The sequence below is a fragment of the Prorops nasuta genome, unplaced genomic scaffold (assembly GCF_024137725.1).
Source record: "Prorops nasuta isolate Cenicafe-Biocafe unplaced genomic scaffold, Cenicafe_Pnas_1.2 PNAS00005, whole genome shotgun sequence".
Classification (NCBI taxonomy): Eukaryota; Metazoa; Arthropoda; class Insecta; order Hymenoptera; family Bethylidae; genus Prorops; species Prorops nasuta.
The window spans coordinates 2,646,639-2,669,258 of NW_027116802.1; the positions used below are offsets into that span (position 1 = coordinate 2,646,639).

The window sequence follows — 22,620 nt, forward strand, 5'->3', positions numbered from 1 at the left end:
AAGCTTTCCAGTAGTCCCTTCAACGTTTCATTCCTTCCGGTTGTTTACAAGATAGATAAACTTGAAGCTACATATTCTTATAGGTTTGGTTGAAATAGTGTTCGTGACCGTTGCACGTTCAAATGCTTAGTTGCTTGCTTACGTATACTTTCAAATCAACGTATCTCCGAAGTAAGTATATGCATATATATACTATATAGATGAAATAAAAGAATGAATATTAAATTTATTAACATCTTAATACGAGGTAAAAAATTAGGAATTAAAAAACAGCAGATTGCAATTGGAACAAAAGGTTCGATGATGAAATTTCCAAAGCGTATCTCTCTATTAAAGATTCGTATAACCCACAATAATCCTCTTACTTTCAAATTTTCATCTTGCAAGATTTTCTATGAAGCATGTAAATACGAATGCATTTAGGTGACAATAGTTCTTGAGACATCTTGCATAATAGTGTAATTTAACCCTTAAACTGGACACGTTGATCGTTTTACTCTACGTATTGTGCAGCATTACAATATATTTTTTCGGATTCTTCTTTTTCATCTCTAAATCAAAAATTACGAAATTCATTTTTTGGTATTATAATTATCTAAACTTACTAGTAAAAATAATAAAAACGACCTCTGAATTTTTAGATTTTTTGGTACAAAATTAAATCATTTGATATGAGGTGAGAAAAATGATCAATGTGTCCGGTTAAAAGGTGCCGAAGAAATGTTTGATTTGAAGGTTAAGAGTTCCAACCTCGAAAATATAGAAAGAATAGGATATTCTATGATAAAAGTTCTAATAAAATCTTTTCTTATCCGGCGTCCGCGCGTCCTTAATTGGGAATAATTATATTTTTAACTAAAATTGTTTAACATGCAGACTGGTACCTAGCCAATAATCAGTAGGAGGGTCCGATGGGTTGGCATATTTATACCTCTATGCTAAATATAGAGTTAGCAAATACTTAGTTGAATTTCTATTAGTAATTGAGTGCCATTGTGTAACAAAACTGAGCAAGATAATGATCAAACTATGAAAATCTTTAAAGTGCTAAAATACATAAACAATACAAAAAATAAATTATAAAATTGCAACAGTAAGGTTTTACAAAAGTTTATAATTATTACTTATGAATTATACCATCTTTTGATAAATAAAGTAAATCCAAACGCGAATGAAAAATAAATATTTTTAGTGTCGTTAATTGTTCCAATTAGCAATATTAACGGCGGTACTCATAGTCTTAATTACTTCGTATTTGGACTATTATGATTTGTAATAGTGTATAGGGGAAACAGGCTGAATTGACCTTGAGGCAAACTCAGAATTTACAAGTAAAATGCAGCCTTATTAATAATACCATTAAAATATTTCGACCAGTTACGTTACTAACGAAATTCGACGTGGTCTGAAACAGAGTCGTTACTCTTAGTACAGGTAAATGTAAATTGTACACGATAAAAGAGTCGACTTATCCCCAGTCTCTCCTACAATTCATGAAGGATAATTATAAATTTGCTTATATTGCATTGTTCACATATTTTAGCGCTCCAGTAATTTTTATAGCCTAACCAATGATCTGTCACAAACTGGCACTGTGTCACAAACGCAAACTGAAAGTCGTGTCTACAAATTCGATACCCGATTTCAAGGTTGAATGCTCCAATCTACCGGATCTTTCATCGATTTATCGAATATTTACAAGCCTGCTCAATAATGAGTTGCAATTAAAATGATCATCCTTAAATTATATAAGGATGCTATAGGAAAAATTTGTGATAGAACTTTTATCTTAAACTCCCCTCCCCCCCTCTATATTTTTCGGTTTCACAGCCTTAAATCATACACCCTACATATGTATACAAAGGTGTTTCACATAATTTACCCTATGGGATTGACATAACACTGTATTTATCTTGGTTACTTTAAAAGATACCTACATTTCGTGTATTACGTTTTAGAATCTGTATAGAAATTACTTCCTGTGTTGGTGAAAGATCTTTTAAAAACAGTCGATATTTATTGTATTTGTGCGAAGATAAAAGTAGTTTTAAATCCACACTCTGGGGTAAATTACGCGTGATACACCCTCTATATATGTTTATCCAATATGTAACGAAATGACCAACTCTTCTTGAAATTGACGATTCGGAGGAACAACTAAAAATTAGATTGAAAGTTTCGTTCCAATGGACGTTAGGATGAGAAGCTCCTTACATTTTATCATTACCTTTTTGGCTCGTTTCGAACAACTTCCAAGTCCAAATTGAAAGCGGAAAAGTTTAAAAAAACAAGTATAGTAGTCGGTTTTTGAAAAATCAGTCTTCTAAGGATACATTCGCTGTTTAATTAATTCGACTATAAAATTAATTTTCCAATGAAATACATCAATTTTAGTTATTAAAACAGAAGAGATAAAAAATGAAACGTATCAAAATTTATTTAAAATTAAAATTAAAGAAATGAAAGTTGCCTCTGTTGCTATTACGAGGATTGAACAAACTACGTTAAAAGAAACCAACTATCTTCAATTTTTAAAACTAACATGGATTACCAATGCATGAAAGAATTTCCTTTTGGTACTGAACAATTATTTAAAATAACTTAGTAATTCATAAAGAAAATGAAACTTACCGTTTCAATGGTTATTTATTTCCTTTATATAACGGAAATTTATCAGACTCTTCAGACGGATTTTTATGATGGATTTTCGTAACAATATTGCACTTTTATCACTTTTGAAATTAACTTAAACTAACGAAAGTACTTTTAACCTATATTTTCTAACAACAATGATTACTTTTGCAGAACAGAAACAGTTTGAAGTGAAGGAGAGGTAAAGGAAGGGGGGGGGGGGAGTCGATAATAAAATTAATCTCGGCCAAAGTGCATTAGCCTTCTTCAATTTGCTAACTCTTGCTCTCACTTTTCCTCCCTTTACCGATCCAACTTCATCGTTTAACTTAATTTAAAAACAATCGTAAGTCAAAGTTTACCAAACAAATTGATCAAGAAATACATTGTAAACAGTCATTTCACTAAATATACACGTGCATACATATACACCCACGCTTTTGGTGAAGTGGATTGGTAGAGGCAAGAGAGGAGAGGAAAATTAGTAAAGCGAAGAAAGCAGGCACGCGTAGGTCGAAATTATCGACCGATTACTTTAAATTACTTTAAACGTAGGTAAATAACAATGTTGTTAGAAAACGTAGGTTAAAATTGTAACTTTGTTATTTTAAGAGTATTTAACCCTTTGAGGCCCGATGTCCATATTCCAATGGAGAAAACAAATTTAATCATTCATATATGATATTGTGTTGCGTTCGGATGCATCAAATGCTTGATTTAATATATTGATGTACGTATAAACTAATAATAAACAAATTAAGCATATGAAAATTATTTTAAAAAGTGTTCGTTGCATAAAAAGTATGTAAAGATAAGTTATCCGTGTTAATAAATAAAATAGAGTTTAGTTATATTTTAAATAAAAGCAATAAGAATCCGCCGAGAAAAACTGTTTACCATGGACTAATTAAATTCAGATCTGAAAGGGTTAAAGGTGATAAAATGCTAGAAATGTTTAAGTGCTACAGAAAGCCATCACGTAAGCCACTTAGAGTCGTTGATCAAATCACCAGCACACAGGGAATGGATAACCATTGAACTCTGTTAAGTTTCACTTCTTTATGATTAGCTAATTAATTTGAAATGATTCTTTATGTTAAAAAAATGCACTAGCGATAGACTATTTTCTTAAAAGTTTAAGATATAGCACGTCTATTTAATAATAGTTTTTTCACTTAGCGTAGTAGCATCACGAGTAACTTCCATTACGTCAATTTTAACATTCATTAAATTCAATTCCGAATAATAATTTAATTCTTTTATTTTACATATTGATTTAATAATCGTTTTATTTAACTCGGAAAAGTATATTTAATAATCGAATTAAATAAATAGCGAATGCACTATCGAAAAACAGTTTTTTCACACAAACTGTTTATCACAGGTTTATTCACTTCCTCCACTATTCATTTTGACGTTGGAGTCATTTGAAAAGTGTCAAGAAGGAGTGATTTTAAAATGTCAGTAGCTTTTAAATCTCTTAATAGTTTTGAACAAAATTTTACATTTATTTTTAGGTTCCTCCTCAGAACCCCAATTAAGAAAAAAAAAGACAGTCGTTTCATTACACCTTGTACAAATATGGATTCGCTGTGTGCATACCAACATAGCACAGTAAGGTGAAAATATGTAGTGCTACTATATATACATATATATATATATAGATATTTATACTGTCAGTATCAACCTTGACTATATTGATAAATTATTTTCAATATTCATAGTTATTTTTTCGTAAATTTATTGTACAGGTAGAAATTTTCACTTCATTATTATTGCGTTGGTATTCACACATCTGCCGAATATATAAATAAATCTATATAAATATTAATGAATATATTATTAATTACTGTACAGTATTATTGAAACCACTATTTCCGTATAAACTATGTATAAAATTAAAGTCCAAAATATCAATCGGACAAGACGTGAATGGTCCATTGTTCTGTCAGAAAATATCTCATACTTTAATGTACAGTACATTTACTTCAATTCACTCCAAGGAATGGACCTGAAAAATGATTTATCTACGTTTCTCTGTTTATATAAGATATCAATATTTTGCAAATATCCTGTTGGTTCTCGATAGAACGGAGTGTCAGAAAGGTTCCACGAAAGAAATATTTGTCTATCGTAATAGTTACGGAGATAAACGTTATATTTTACGTCCACACTCCGAGTCGAATTAAAGTAAGTTATCTGTTTATGCCATGCTTTATTATATTTTTATATTCTGTACACTTTGTTAAAAAGTCCATAGTTAATATTTCAGCGGTAGATTGCTAAGAAAATTACATTTGAGACAGGTCTATCCCATTCAGCACTATTTCTAAGTTATTTATTGAATTCATCAGTTCAGCTAAAATAACGCACTTTTTCGCCAGCATAATAATCGAATATTTGAAAAATGATAGATGCTGCAAAAAATTTTAATACGCTTTATGAAATGTAATTTTCTAAGCAATATATCTTTAGATTAACATATTGTCTATGGTCTACTAAATTCTGGATGTATCAATAATCGTTTGGTTCTCGGAAACTATACGAATTACGGGTAGAAAACGAAGTCGAAAATTACAAGGTGAAAAAGGGTTTTATTAATAATGAGTGAGCGGTGTACGATATGAAAATGATGAATTTCACGCAATAATGTGCATATCAGGTGGATTCATCAGTCTGCATATGAATGAAGGTAAATGAAGGTGGAATTAATCTGAGCTATAGCGAATTTCCAGACTACTTCCAGCACATCTCCAGTTATACCTATGCGGTATCCGCGAGCTTGTCCCAATTGACGTGTGAAATAGCAAAATTTCAAAACAGACGAAGCTTTGCAATTAAGTCGACCGAACATAACTGAAAGATAAAAAAATTGGCGCGTGATTTTAATATCCAGAAACTGAAATCATTATTACGTTAATAATTTATTTGGTGATTTAACCCTTCGCAGACGATCATGTCCCCTTAGCGAGGGCATAGACCGTAAGAGTTAAAAACAACTGAGATTAACTTGAGCAAATTCTGTGTGCTTAAATATCCATGTATTGACTTTAAATCCTATACGGAAAGGTAACTGCGAAATGATAAGTTTGATCCTACCTATTAGTATTGCCAAGAACGAAGTCTGTCGAATAGAAAGGATTAAAGTATAGTAATCGTTTTAATAAGATAAAGCAAAATACTTATTTTAACTAAAACGACGATACTTAATTCCAGATATAATTTAGACTCAATTTTCATTTTTCATACAAGGATTGGATTTTATGCTTTTCACAATGCCTGCTCTTAGCGTGACCTTGGATCCATCGAGGTGTACAAATATTCTAAACTAATTTCTTTAATCGATTGCTGCTTTAAATCATTAAATTGTTTGTCAGTGTAAAAACGAGCCCTTTGTACATAGGTATGAAAATCATGCCGATACTTGAGTATCCTTCATTTATATGTTTGGTCAACTCTGTATACCTTCGTCTGTCTTGAAAATTTGCTATTTCCAGTGTTAATTTAATTTGGCAATCTCGTGGATAGGCATAGTCGATGGTAAACGAACAAGGATTGGGAATTCAGCATGCTTAAACCCAACCTCTAACCCTGCTTTATTATATATATATATATATACAGATGGGTCGAAGAATCCAGTCGAGGAGCACATTATTGCCTGAAATTTACATTTTCCAAATCTTTCACTGCTCGCTCATGATCGCTCATCAGATCATTTGTAGATCTTATAACTTTCGACTTTATTCTCTAATGTTCATTCCCTGTTTTCCATGAAGGACGCTATTATTGATAAACCCTGTGTATATCGTGTACATAATACGTGTACTAAATTTTAAGTTAGTGTCAACTTGGCCGTGTGGAGCATTATTGTTAGTTCTCATAAAGATGGTGCAGTTGTGCAGACTGTGTGGTAATGGATGATATTGCGCCTATGATAAAAAGGGTGTCAATATAAAAATTAGACAACTAAAAAAATGTTAGTTAAAAAGATGGTAGAGCATTTTTTCTCCGGCAGCATTTAAATAACAAGCAACGGTAGATGACACGGATTGTCCATCGTATTTCAATAATTTAACATGCTTCTTTGCGAATCTATACTCTTTTCTCTTTACTTAGCTACTCGATATCAAATTGCGAGCGTTCGTAACGATAGAGAATGAAGGAGAAAGAGCGATATATATGCGGGGATATCCACGACTCGCGTAATATTTCTTTCGTCGCATTCAAAGATCCAATCTGTCCCTGTCCCGCGATGATGATGCTTGATAAGAATACGATGGACGAAGGAATATATTCGATGGATTTTTTTTTTTTTCTCTTACTCTTACGTTCCGTCGCACCGCGTTACCATCCCTGCAATTCTTCCGATGATAGACAAAAATACAGATTTTTTTTTTATAGAAATATTTATTTGTTATATAGTATTACTCTATAACATATATGTATACGTTCACTCATTCATACATTAATATCATTTCAGTTTTATTTATTGGCTGAATATGATCGTGTGTGCGTGGGCGTGTATGTGTATATGTATGTGTGTGTTTCTTCTATCATTTTACGTGCATACATATGTACACTATATGCATATCCAATGGAAAACCGATAAGTGTTCCACAGGCACAAGTTGCCAAGAGAATAGGACAAAAATGCCAAATACACAATTCTTTCATCTTTTCTTTTACTTTTTTTTTTTTTTACATTTTTCATTTTCTGGAAAGCATTTATATAACAGGACGTTTTCAGCCTTGTACGCAATAATAAATATGATAAATATTCGGATCTGTGATAATTAATCTTTAGATGCTATGATATTTAAGTTTTTTTATCTTTCTTTCGTTATTAATATTCGATTATTTATTTGTTATTTCAGTGACGCTATTCTGTAGGCTGTTTGACATTAGGCCTATCTATTTTGCTTACGGTGCGTCTCTTTTTTGCGCTTTATCGCCAATTTTGCTTACGGTGCGTCTCTTTTTTGCGCTTTATCGCCAATGTTTGATTCAAAAAGAAACAAAAAAAAGAGAAAAACAAAGAGACGTCAGAAAAATCGAGCGGCATACCTCTAATTACATCGTCACGAGCGCAGTGTCTTGCACTTGTCAATAATAAAATTGTTGTAGATATCAGGGGAGGAAGGGATGTAGAAGATGGAGAGGCTGGAGGGAAGGAGAGAAGGAGAGAAAAAAATGATGATCCGACCGATGCAAGGATTGGGAGGTGCGCACCCACATCGCATATTTCTCAACATTAAACAATACTCTTTGGCAGATCTGTATGGTATATGTGTACACTTCAATTCGCTGCTCAGCAGGTCCATGCAAAAATGTATCCATCTCCGTTTCTCCAACAGATAGGAATTTTTTTACATGGAATTTTTCTGAAACTCCTTTCAATGTAAATTCATAAAGGACTATGCAATAAAATTGATATCTAGCTTGCAGTTACGGGGAAAAATCAATTTTTACATGTACGCTCTGAGAGGCGAAGTGAAGTAAAAAATAATTATAAAGAGTGTGCGTACAACGATCAAGAACAACAATAGCAACAAAAATATTTTCATACGTTAGGCCTAAGAGCGGGGAGTTACGCCAATGACGGTAATTATTTTGGTCGTCGGTGTCCATCGAAGGAATATCATAAAAATTTTTGCTTGCTTCTTTTTCTTTATAATGCACTTTTATTTTTAATCTACAATAAAATTGCATATAGGAGGGAAATGAAGCAAGCTTTGTTTACAAAGTCCTCCGTATATTGGCAACGCTTTCAAATGCAAAAAGAAGAAATTTTTACAACTACACTATACAGGGTGTTTCACGTAAGGCGCTTCAACTAGGAAAGAAGACTGAGAAAACTCATAGTGGGGGTAGAAGCATCTCATTGGCTGGAAAGCGAGAGAGAGAGAGGAAGGGGAGAGGGAGAGTGGATGACACATAGGAAGAAAGAACTATACGCTGGTATACTATAACTGCATTCAACGAGAGAACGCCGAACTTTCGCGCCTGCAATAAGGTGGTGGGAAAACCACGTAGTTCTCAGTTCAGTAATAGACAAAGCGTATTCCAGTACCGTTTTATTGCGTTCAAATCTCTCCGTTATTAAAAATTAAAAATGCACAAAGCAATACATTTTAAATCGTTAAATTATTATATAAATGCTTCAAGCAATTGATAATTTGAATTAATTTTTCACTACATTTAGAGTTATAAGATTTTAAAAAAGATTCTTTTTGTTGAGAGATAAGGAATTGTAGAAAAGGTTTGAGAAAAATAAGCGAAGTAAATCAAAAAATTTGATTTAAAAATATGCATGATTATAAACATGAGTAAAAATACAATACTAGTAAAGATTTTTGCTTTACAGCGCGGGGCACCTAAACGACTCGTAACGTTCATGTCCTGAAAGGGATACATTTAGCATGCTGCGCGTACAATTATGGGTGGAATCTGACCAAACTGGACGAGTTTTCTTTCGATCTGTCGGCGTTCTCTCGTTGAACATGGTATATATATGTTCTATCTATCATTGCCCCTTCCCTTCATTATTCACACCAGTCACCTCTCATCGACACGTGCTCTCTCTCTCTCTCTCTCTCTTTATCTTTCTAAAATTTTAAGTGGAAAACTTATCTGTCCCAATATCCACACTACCCAGATGTAGAGAGCACAAGATGCATTACCTTTTTAAAGTGGTTTCCCCGGTAGGCCTAATCCACTGAAACTTTGCTGCTTACAAGTGTTCCAAGTACCTCTCCTCTTGTTGTACGCAAAGTTCGGTTCTTCGAACAGTGTCACGCGTTGCTAGGCACCAATGTCCTATGTGAATGTGCCGGAGGCTGCACTAATCGCTCCACGACCTTCCTTTTCATAACTTTACGCGAACTTTCCTCCAGATTCTTTATGAATTCCAACAAATAGAATCTGATTTAAAATCAATGTGAGACTGTAGAGGGGAGGATTCGTGGAGCAATTATTGCAATTGGACATTATATATAGTATATGTGCATACAGCAACGAGTGGCATTGCTCGAAGAGCTGAACTCCAAGTACCACAGAATGGTAGGTACTTGGAACAATTGTAAGTAAATGTTCAACGGATTGGGCCTACCGGGGAAACCACTTGAAACAGATGACGCGTTTTGCTCTCTACATCTGGGTAGTGTAAATATAGAACAGCTAAATTTTCCACTTAAAATTATACAGAGAGAGAGAGAGAGAGGAGGCATCGATACTGTAGCCTATGATATGTATTTTATAGTTCTCTCCTTCTCCACATACGTCATCTTATCTCCATTCTATCCCCACCATGCGTTCTCAATCTTCTGTCCGAGCTGAAGCGTACAGGAGATACCCAATATACAAGGCTTGCCAATTGAAAGGACCTAGATCATGAACATAAATTTGTGTCGACTATTCTTAATTATAAGAGATATACAATTTGTTATATATAAGATCTGTTTGAAGCGTCTTTCTATATTTACACCACCCAGAGAGATGTTCTATACAAAAATTTGAACACCTCTTCCAGTTGCGAAAGTAGAGATAATTTTTCGTTCATGATCCAAGTGGTATATATATGTGGAAACCTATAAAATCTATAAGTGTTTTGGAAAACGTTACGTTGCACGTAAACAATAAAATATATATTCTGTATTTGGATGAAGATGCGATCCAAGGAAGGGGTGTTGTTGGAAATGCAATAAAATGAAATTGAAGGAGAGTTGGGTGATTAGGTGGTGCATATCAGGTACACAGGATGAGCGTGCACAAGGCACTTATACGTACACTCTGAACATGTTATTCGAATGTGCGATTCGCGTGCCTTGTGGAAGCTCTCGCATACATTGATCGGTATTTATAAGTATAGACGATACGAATAAGCCCTTCGGAAGCACACAAACAGCACATGCATACATACATATATGTATGTATACGTATGCCATCGCGTCATCTGACATTTATGGTGCATGGATGAGAAAGATGCAAGCAAGGATGCATCGCCGTCTAGTTTGGATATCCGAAGGGCTCATTCGGTTTAGAAATAATGAAGTAGTATTATATAAAAAAAGAACATAATTAACGTCTGTGCAAGACTAACCTTTCCGCGGAGTCGCGAACAGTACTCTCTGCGAGCTCTCTGTATTCACGACAGCGCACCAGCCCTTTGATAAGGGTGCTCGCGAATCTGACCCAGGTGCCTACGCTGCTTAACAGCGGCTGCTGCACCTGTCCCCAACATACAAATGTCAGTAATCGACCGCTTTTTACGTATTAGTAAAGCTCCACAGTCGTCGGCAGGTGAATGTACACCTCTGCCGCTATATCAACAACAATAATTATTATATATATGTATATATCTATTTCGTCATCATTATTAAAGAGCGTACGTTCCAGGAATTTTTCCATTTTCTTTCGATTCTTTGAAAAATCAAGGTCCAAAGGGAGGATTTTTCAAACTGAAAATAAAGAAAATATCAGATTGATCACGCACGTGGAATTTGTCTATTCAATTATATTTTTATATGTACAGTGGCATTTCATGTTTTCATCAATATTATTTTTGCTAGTATAGTAATGTTCGATTCTTTAGGGGAGTCCAAACATTTAAAAATAGTTAATTTTGGCCAAAATTTGTTCAAATTTAAATTTCATTTGCTTTTTATATAAGCATAAGGTCGCAAGACTTTTATATTAACACATTGCCATCGGGCGATTTTTGCTCAAACTTATCCATTATGGTAAAAAATAGAACTAAAATAAATGCTTAAAAATTACCAGCAAAGTGCACAAACGACGTACGTAATTTTTTTAAAAGCGAGACATCTCGTTTCCCGATGTCTACGTAATTTTTTTAAAAACGAGAAATCTCGTTTCCCGATCGCAATGTGTTAATACATGGACCCTCGGATAAACCACCTCAGCATCTGAAAGTTTCAAAATCGCGACAACGGACAATGAGCATATTTTCGGTCAAAGATGCAAAGAAAGGAACCATTAAGTGATCTGCCATTCTCTTTCTCGTTTCTATTACCTCCTCACCTCCTTGATTGAATTCATTTGTCAGTTAAAAAAAGAAACCGCGAGCAATCTGATCGTCCCTTTCTCTCTATCTTCGACCAATAAAATTCTTATTATACGCCACCGCGATTTTGCCACTTTCAGACGCTGAACCGATTTATTTGACGGAACTTGTACAATATTTATATCGTATTCTGCTTTATAATATAGTTAAATTAAATGATATTGAAAAATTACGCTCATAAAAAAGAAGTTGATTAAATTTATAAAATTAGGAGATTTTTGCCAAAAATGCAATATTGTTTATCTTTAGGACTCTGTAGAACATGTACTTACTAGAATAGTATAAATAATATTAATAGAAACTGAAAATACATATTTTAGAAAATAATTAAATGAATGTTATATATACGTTATTAATTTAACATTTTCCTTATTTCCAGATTAAGAAAATTTCTCTTATATATGGTCCTCACTCTTTAAGGCAGTACCTAAAGTTCATGTAGACTGTACTGATGAAACCATATTTAAATTCTAAACAAACAATCCTGCTTTTATTAAGTCTATCTTTAAATAGAAACAAAATAAAATCCTCCTTTATAATTAAATAATAGTTGAAACACACGATGTCAAAAAGAATATTTCCATTTATATTTGCATCATACATACAAACACACACACACACACAGAGTTTCTTAACAGTATTTTTCCATTTTTATTTTGAGCTAAATTATTTTCTTAAAGAATATTTATTTTGCACTCCATTTTCTTTAATGAAGAGTCATCTCAATCGCGTGAAAAATATCTAAAAATTCATTGTTTCGATAGGATTAACTGCTTGCAGAAGCATGTAAAATATTGAGTTTGCTTAATTCAATTAACTATCTTTTTATCGAGACAAGTAAACTTGTACATTTGTCATCATTTAAAAAAAATTTTAACGATAAAGTTTTAAAGTATAAGTATTTTAGCGATTACAATAACTCTAATAAATCAAATTTGAAAGTAAAATATAATTTTTAAGTTGAAAAATGAATTTAAAAAGAAAATCAAGAAATAAAAGTAAAAATGGGGTTTTAACGTAAATGTAACGCCGTTTTTTAACTGTTATTCGATATGTCTACATCATCAATCTAAGTATATGAAGCAGGATTTTGTTCATTTCGATTTTAAAACATGTCCAATCCACAAAGTCTTAAACAGTTTGGATACTACCTTAATCGTGAAAGAGCATTGTTTTGTTGAAAAGTTACTACGTATTATTATAAAATCTGGTTTATTACTAAAGAAAAGCAAATGCTGTCTATTATAGTTTCCTGCAACTTAGGCTCTAAACATGATACGTTCAAGAACTTGCACAGTGGGATTTGTAAAATTTAATTCGAAAATAAAGGTTAGATATATGATATAAGATTACACATTTTCAGTTTCATTTCTGTGCATGATAATTATGAATATTGATAAAATCATTTATCATCCCACGAAACAAGTTTTTTTTTTTAAGTTATTTCTATACCTAGAATCATGAGCGGTAATTCAATTTGAAATAATTTGAATAAAAAAGAAAGAAGCTTATATAATCTGGATTCAATCTCACTTACATATGGCTACGAATTTATTTTTATATTTTTATAAGATTCTCAACATAATTATTAAGTCTTTAATACGACTAATACATGTGTAGCCATTTTGTTCATTTGCAGTATCAGTGAGTATTAGAATTAGACCTACCCTTCTCGCTTCACCACTTAACTTCCTATGAGTATAATGGCTAAATCTCTTTATAAAAATAAAATTAAATAATCATATAAAGTAATATAAAATAATGTACATAATTCTCATAGTAGCTTATTCAATAATATTTAAAGACTATTTTTCATTAATAAAGATCTAATTTTCGTTTACCCATTTGGTAAATTAAAAAATAAAAAAGGTAAGAGACATTTTGTTAAAAATCTACTTTCATTGCTCTCTTTCGTTTCTAGTGATTCTATTTTTTTAATGCTTATTGCTAGCATCCTACTACAATAAGCAGATGAAAATGTATGGACAAGGGACTACAAACTTACAAATGTCTCTCTACCTTTATTGATATTTGATAAAAAGACCTTGCGAATCGTTACGAATAGCCTTCAATTTGTTTAAACAGCTACAATTATACGCTAGAACCGTCAGTCCTTAAAATGTGATTTGGTCCCCTGGGTACTCTTCCCTATACATATATATATATTATGCCTGCCTAAACCCTACGCGCATATAGCCTACCTACCTATCACCAGTCATTACATTTTCAAAACGGGATTTTTACGATGACAAGATCAATCATTAATTCTAACAAAATTTTGCATTTCCTACAAGAGTATCATGTTAAATCTATCCATTGATTCTTGTATATATATATATATATATATTATAATATATTCAACTTTAATAAATCTAAACGTTTCCGAAATTAATTTAGGTTGCAGTCTTTTAATCCTGTCACACAAAAGTTAATTATTGTTAAAGTGTGTTACACGCGATATTACACTAATTCAATTATCGAATAATTTGCTGAATTTTAAAAGAACGTTGTTAAAAAAGAAATGAATAGGTATACTCAATTATAATTTAACAGAGTCAATTGCTAATATATGAACGGGAATATGGGGGTGAGTAAGATTCGTAGAGGAAAGGCAAACCCGAACGAGTTAATTGTTGTTAAATCGTATGTTAGATCAACCCTAGGGATACACTCAAGATTCTAGTAGTACATTGTAGTGTTATTTATAATTATTGTGCATAAAGCACGAGTTTTTAAATTGGTAAGGTTAAGAAAAACGAGGAAGGGGCGGGGTAAAGTATCGAAATCAAATGTAACGAACCATCACCGTATTATCGATACACACTTGATAGATTTCTTACACGATTTTTAATACGGATAAATAGTCGAAACTAAAAAAAAAGGAAAAGAAGAATCGATACCCGATACGTCTTAAATGAAAATATAATCGAGAGACTGTAAAATTCTTTTAAACACAGACGCGACTAAAAAATTATATCAAAACAACTGCAAAAGCTTTCGAAACTAATACTCGTTAATTCACCCTATTCGAATAAATCTTTAAAAATATACATATATTTATTTGTATATATATATATATATATATATATATATATATATATATGTGTGTGTGTGTGTGTGTGTGTGTGTAATACTAATAATAACTACACTGAATGGCCTTTGATTATTGCATTGAGTAGCGCACAAAAATGTGCCACGAAACTTAATCTTTCTCTCATCGGAAATTATCCATTGCAGAAAGCAAATAATATAACATCTATCTTATATTTTGATATATATATATATATATATGTATGTATACCGTATTCGCGGTCCTGGGATTAATCGGACGGGAGAAAACACGTGAGCCAAAGATAGCTGCGTGCGATAAGAGCGTACGAAAGCCCGAACTCGCCGTACGTAATATAAATTACCTTAAGAGTTAATCCAAAACCGCCCAATATTCCTAGTTTAATTAAAATCGGAAGGTGCTGCCACCTCCGTTATTTCTTTCAAAAATAGACGCTAACCTTGCATTTCATTCGTCATTTTTCTAACGCATTCATCAATATAACAGCCTGATTTTTCACTTTTCATCTACACGACCTATCTACTCAAATATCTCATATTTAAACATTCTTCTTTCTTTTTCCAAATTAACCGATACAAAAATTCATCTCGAACAGGAAACCTTGTTTTTTTTTTGGTTTCAATTTCTTTAAAAAAAATCTAACGGTTTGCTAAGGTACTTGGGAAGAGGGAGGGGATGGATGGTAAAGTATGTCTTGAAAGTTTTTATGCGGTAAACGTTATGCATTAATTTAACGGTTGAATGTAAAAACTTTAGACTAGTATACACTTGTACAGGATGAGTCGTGAGAAATACGCAAAACTCTAAGCGTGTATTGCACACACCTAGAAACAAACTAACAAATGCCTTTTGCATTTGTTTTTCTAATTTAAATTTTAGCCTTATATAACATCATTAATAATTTATCATATCCATCCTTATTTTATCTATAGAGGAACAATTAATCTGTACAAAAAAAATATTTAGAGGCAAATAGTAAAATTTATCGAAACAAAAAAAATTTTTTTAGTGAATCCTGTTATTAAAAAATTATAAAGAGACGACATTGCTATTGATGTTGTACAATGAAAAAATTAATGTAAGAGAGACATGCAAAGAGTATTTCAACTTCTTCTTGACGCATGCAAAACATTCTAGAAGTTTGGTGCATGTATTCCGATTGACTCACCCTATACATAAGGGTCTACCACTTAAAACGTTCCAGACTATAGATACAAAAAGACGTTTATTTCCGTAAATATAATATATATTAACTTTTTGTATGTGTGTGTGTGTGTGTGGAACTTTTTTCAAATATCTAGTGCTTTTATTTTAGAGAGGTCTTATGCAAAATTTAACTTTGATACCTCTAACAGAGTAATAAACAGAAAATAAACGTTTCTCACATATAAGCCTTGGAGCATTTTATGTTGTGGCTTTATGGATACTGTGAACACACTGACACAATGTTACTGAAGTTAAAACGTATAGCTGCATACACTGTTCAAAACTGAATCATGTACAGGTATAGTTTCTGCTTCCCTATACTATCTTGTAGCAAAAATGCTTCTCGCAAAATTGATTCATGTCCAGTCCATCTCAATTCTCAACTCCTCTATACTATCTTATAGCAAAAATTTAAAGACAACAGCAGACGAAACGCGACATCGACAAATATGAAGATGACGTTTTGGACGTAGTAAAAGTATTATCCATAAAGCATATTATTTATGTTGGAAATGTAGGGATGTCGAAAAATGGAATGGAAAATAATGCAAATATGGTGCATATATATAATATTATTTATCAAGTATAAAAGGGAAGAGATCGGATGCAATTTTCAGCCTATAAAGAGGAAAAAGCATCAGATAAGTATCGGGAGCAGTAAATCAAAAGAAAGATTAAAGAATATTTTGCTTTGTTAAATTAATCTTTCTTCTGACTTGCTGCTCCCGATACTTATCTGATGCTTTTTCCTCTTTATAGGCTGAAAATTGCATCCGATCTCTTCCCTTTTATACTTGATAAATAATATTATATATATGCACCATATTTGCATTATTTTCCATTCCATTTTTCGACATCCCTACATTTCCAACATAAATAATATGCTTTATGGATAATACTTTTACTACGTCCAAAACGTCATCTTCATATTTGTCGATGTCGCGTTTCGTCTGCTGTTGTCTTTAAATTTTTGCTATAAGATAGTATAGAGGAGTTGAGAATTGAGAATTTTGAGATGGACATGATTGACATGAATCAATTTTGCGAGAAGCATTTTTGCTACAAGATAGTATAGGGAAGCAGAAACTATACCTGTACATGATTCAGTTTTGAACAGTGTACGTATAAGAAAACTACAATGAAATCTTGGAAAAATTAACGAAATACAATGCTGAAAATATGCATATGCACCATTATAATCTCTTACTTCATTATTGTTGTGTTGGTCTACAGTATCCACACCGTACATAACATGAAGGATGTTCCGCTTTCAATTACCCAATTCAATATTTCCAAAACTAATGATACCATAAAAAAGAAAAAAGTCAAGCAAAAGATCTGAAAATTATAGAAGGCATAACTATAGGTATCATTGGCTTGATCTTGAGGTAGTGCTAAAGGAAGCATTAAGGTCACTTTAGATTTTTTAATTAGAGCCTATACTCTTTATTTCATATTCTAGTAAATTATTTCAAGAGCATTCTAAAATCTTTTTATCATTTATTCATTTCATCCAGTAATTTACAAGGTATTTCGAATTTAAAATATATGTGGAGTTTCTTTTCAAAACGGACATATTTCAACTATAATATTTTTGTGCAAAATATTAATAGAAGATCTTAATGAAAATATATGAATTTGAAATATGTGTAAGTACCTCTTTTGGTGGTACCGTCAATTTTAAATCTTGTGTCATGACATACCTATTGGAACAAGTTACTTTAAATAAAAGAGTTCTTAATAGTTGTGATAAGATGCATTCGATAGACTACAGTTTGATTGTTTAAGAAACGTATATCGTAATTAGTAAGTTTTTATGAATAATAAGTATTTTAACCAAATAAAAAAAAAAATTATCGAAGGCAATTAGTTCAGTTCAAATGGAATTATCAAAATAAATTTGATAAAATTCTGATATAAGCCTATTTTCAAAAAGACACTGCTCATATTTAGATGAGCGATTATGCGTGTAAACACATAGCAAACACAAATTACTCCAGGTAAAATCATTGCTATATATCTTTGCCAAAGATAAATTAGGTGGTGAATGACTAGATAAATAAAAAAATGAAAGGAAGGTATTATAAGACCCTTGTGGCAAGCTAAAAAAGCATGGTACAAAAAATAAGGGTTGCCTTAAAAAATTCAAAGTGTATTATCTTTTTTTTTCAGCACACCTCACTAGATCAGATTAATGATACAGACTAATATCCCCCTAAAACCTATAAATTCTTTGCTTGACATTTGCTTTCTATATGTTCATAGCTGTTTAGAAGATATTTGACTGGATAAATTAAAAAGGAACACCCTACACAAGGTGCTCAAAAAGACCCAGACCCCCTTCATCACTTGAGAATGAAATGATTTTGAAGAAAGTGCTTCAGACAAAAATTCTATGTAGCAGTAATATGAATTTGACCTTGAACTACCTCATGGAGAAGGTGTGAAGGTCACCATGAGTATTTTAAACAGCAACCTTACTTTTTTATGGGATATTCTTTTAGCTTATCTCCAGAACTTATCAAAATACTATTTTAATATATCTTTTACGCTACGACTGTTCACTAGATATTGCGAATTAAAATTATAAGTAGATAAACGACTATCCGTGTGTTGCGTGGTAGTCACGCACAGTACTTTCACCAAACCAACACCTATAGGCAATTGCAAAGCGAAATATTTAGTGAACCGCTAAATGGAATTATTAATTAATATGGTGTTTTAGAAAGCTCGTGAGATAAGCTACAAGAATATGCCATAAAAAACTAGGGTTGCCTTTTAAAACACTTGTAGCGACCTTCACATTTTCTTCACAGGGTCATTTAAGGTCAAATTCATAGTACTACTACATAGAATTTTTTAAACTCTACAATTTTTGTTGGAAGCATTTTTTTAACCTTTCATTTTCAAGTCATGTAGGGGTCCGGATCATTTTGAAAACATCCCCCTCCCTATATATATATATATATATATATATGTATATATCTCTCCCTATTCGCGTAATACAACACGACGAAAATTTCTTTTTTACCTCTACTGCTTTTCCGTTATAAGTAGTCCCTACCTCAAAACTGAATGTTACCGAGTTTTTGCAGATAGAAAAAAAGCTAGCGAACAAACTAACGAGAAAAGCTAATAAATGAAGCTGATAAAGGACCTAAGGGATATGTCCATATAACCCTCCGAAGCTTTTTATCGGGCTTTCTAACGAGCAAGATATACGAAAAGAATGCAACTGCTCGCAAAAGCAGGCGAAGAACGATTGCATTTTGGATGCCCTCACTATTTTCTCTAATTAAAATAGTATAGAAATAATTTTTTACGCGTTGCGTTACCTATTATTACTTCCTTTACTGCCAAATTAAGCCGCTCGTATCTTATTATCGACCTAAAAAAGCTGAATGCTCGACACGCTTCTTCGAAAACGGCGTACACTAAGGATTTTATTATCAGAACTGGCGCGACTAGTAAATGACTGATTCGGCTATTATATATAATAATATACACTAATAATAAAATCAACATATGTCATAATTATAATAAAATAAGCTACGACAATAATTGTTCATCGATTAAAAATTAGGACTAAGAATATGTTGATATACGTATGTTTATACACTACAGGTACACTTCGGGAAATTGATTCGTATATTTCAGCTAACTCAACTCTACACTTTCTCAGCAAAGCTGATATATGCTACACTACAGACGAACTACAGACGAACCACACACGAATCAATTTCCCGTACTATATATCCCCTTATACGTTTTAATAAAGACTAACAACTACGGCCTAGCGCATGTAACATCGTTTAACGTCTTACGTTAGAGTTACGGGAAGCCTTATGTTATGCGACACGTAAGGAGCCTCCTACGGTAGAGCACGCAGCTATGAGCAAAGTGACGCTAGCAGTGTGGCTACTTATCCTTGCATAGCTATGTGTTTTATCGTAGGACACTTCTTCCGAGTCACGTGACGTAAGGTTTTAAGTGACTTTATGTACGCCAAGCTTATTACTTCGATCAACTGACGAGTAGCGCCCCCTGTCATCTTTTCACGTAAATAAAAGTACCAATTCTACTAGTATATAAATACGTAAGGTAACCAGCTTTCTCATACTAGACAATATTTTCATACACAGAGTGGATGATTTTAAGAATAAGTGTGCTAAATCTATTTTTTTTTTCTTTTTCTAAGTGAGGAAAATTATTAACCAAAACTTGTTTTCATCCTAAGCTTTTTTATTAGTAATGAATTGATTACTTTAGCGGTACTTGGCCAATCAGAATGTCTTCAGATAACTTCAACAGTAGGTTGTCTTTGGTGTTTAATTATCAATAGGTTTTTGACTAAGAGAAAAACAAAGAAAAAAACGTATAATATGTTTATGATGAAATTCATCCACTCTGTATGACATAATCGAATTTTCATTTAAGTTAAGCGAAAAAACTGTAAAAAAATTATAGAGTAATTGAAATTTTACTGGAAGTTAGACGGAATGTACTGTGAGCCACCGACAATAAGTTCGTTCTGTTTCGTTGCTTTATTGATATAGTACAATAGAATTCAATTTTTTATACATATGACTTTTCTTTCGACTATAAGTCAGTGTTGCTATCTAATGGGAACTTAGTCAGCTCACTATGAGTCCTAAGTGTTAACCAGCATAACTCACGGAAGTAACACAGCGAAAGGACAAAAATACCTTTGGATGACAACACTGGCCGATGAAACACGATGCTCGATCAGTGAAGGTTGGCCACTGACTGCTTATAACAAAATACATATCCATTCAACAATCACCATTCCGAATCAAGCAAAGCAATCTACCATGGATCAAGCATCGTGTGTATCCGCCTTTATGTTCGTTTTCCAAAATTCAACGCCAGTACTGCAAATATCGTTCTATCTTCTTTTAATGCACCATTATGGACAAAGATATAACCATCTTTCGCAGTATTGTCAATGAATTCCGAAACACGGTCCACATCGCATTACAGTGCAGCATTCCATCGAAAAAGAACGAATTCTCGACAGTAGTTCGCGACAGTACCGCGGGTAGCGCCACGTATCATGAGCCTTCGTGGTGCCATCTTTAAGAAAAGATGTAACGACGAATTTGTAGGACAGATGCAGAGGACGCTTCGGTTGACCCAGAAGAAACTGATTATCTATACGAATGAAAAGGAAATGCTTTTTTGTTTTCGATTGCGCGGGCTCGACCTTTTTTTTACTCTAGTCCTGCCAATACGAGTTTACGTAGTTGTAGAAGTAGAGAGAGAGAGAGAGAGAGAGAGAGAGAAACGGGAGGGGGGGGGGGAGGGAGGAAATATGGGATAGGGATAGAAGGAGGATACGTATAGCGCTCTTGCTGTCTTACGCAAAGGAGCTACAATAACAGCATGGAGCTGGAGCTAGCAGAATCAGCGAGCGAACAACCCACCAGAATGGTCAGCAGTGGTGTATTCCGTAAGGAGGGGGGAGGCGGCCAGGGCAGCATAGTTGGCATAGTCTGCATATGGCGTGTAGATCAAGCCATGGGGATCTCCGGCAGAGAGAATGGAACCTGGTGGTCCGGAACCGTTCAGCAGAGAGGCAGCTGTCGTTGGTACGGATATCCGCGGCGACAGTATCAACGGTGCCCCCAAAGGTGCCGAAGGTGTCCTCATAGGCGTACCCAATCCTGGCAAAAGGCGTTGAGTCTCGGCTGCTGCGGCTGCTACGCGCCTCCACTCCTCGTCGCAGGCTGCAATATCAAACGCTACGCTCATCCTTTAATCCGTTACACAACATTTTCTGCCTACCTAACCTCAAACTTTAAACCGTCGCCCGGATGGTCTCACGTAGTGTGATGCAATAAATTGAAGCATTATTCTTGTTATGCAGGGTTTTCAGTGTTTAACGTTTCGTCACCTGTTCAGGGTTACGATTCGAGAGAGCCGCAATAATGCAACTGTTCAACAAAAAATCCCTAGATGGGTACCGGTCTAGTGAGGGGGATATTCCACACGTGAATCGAATCGAATCTAGGTTTACGGGAATGAGTCAAGACCTACTCAGTTGCAGTCAGATTAGTCAGTCAATGAAACAATGATGTGTAATGCTATAAATTTCAACAACGAAATAATTAAATATCTTTAATGTTAGCAATGAAAATTTTTGACAAAATATTGTTTTACAATTTCTACCAATTAATAGCTTATTTATCGGTTCAGTAATGGATGATTGTAATATATGAAATATATTATTTAAATGTTATGAGAAGGGGCATGGGGGTCTCCATTTGTTATTCCACTCTAATTAATAGAGAGAATTCTAGAAAAATTGAAATGTACGTATTCAATATGGCCTACTTAAATATTTATTATCAGATATAATTTTAATTATTCAAGTTGCATTTTTACTGCTTCTGTAGTTTTTTACTTAATACTATTTAGTATCTTCTGCATTTGAACATTAGAAAATATATATTTGATGAATGATATTAAATTTATTTTTGTTCTTACGTAACATCATTTATAAAATTAAAATTGTAGTTAACTATATTATGATACAAGAAAATATTTTAAATAATAAACTTATTGGTACAGCTGTTGAATTTTTATTGCTTGTCTGTAATGTTTCAAACAAA

General features: G+C 33.1%; 1 protein-coding gene across 2 annotated transcripts in view; it reads right to left on the reverse strand.

Moving 5' to 3' along the window:
• The window catches only part of LOC136773844 (protein held out wings-like), a 39,602-nt gene that overhangs the window by 12,240 nt on the left and 4,742 nt on the right, over positions 1-22,620 (reverse strand). The window contains exons 2-3 of one of the 2 annotated variants that reach the window (XM_066727757.1): positions 21,433-21,735; positions 10,729-10,856 (exon numbers count right to left, since the gene is read on the reverse strand). In XM_066727757.1, coding sequence (XP_066583854.1) covers positions 10,774-10,856; positions 21,433-21,735 — 386 coding nt within the window. In that variant the 3' untranslated portion in view covers positions 10,729-10,773. Of the gene's footprint in view, positions 1-10,728; positions 10,857-21,432; positions 21,751-22,620 lie in introns of both variants that reach the window. The other variant, XM_066727756.1, reaches the window with a different exon arrangement.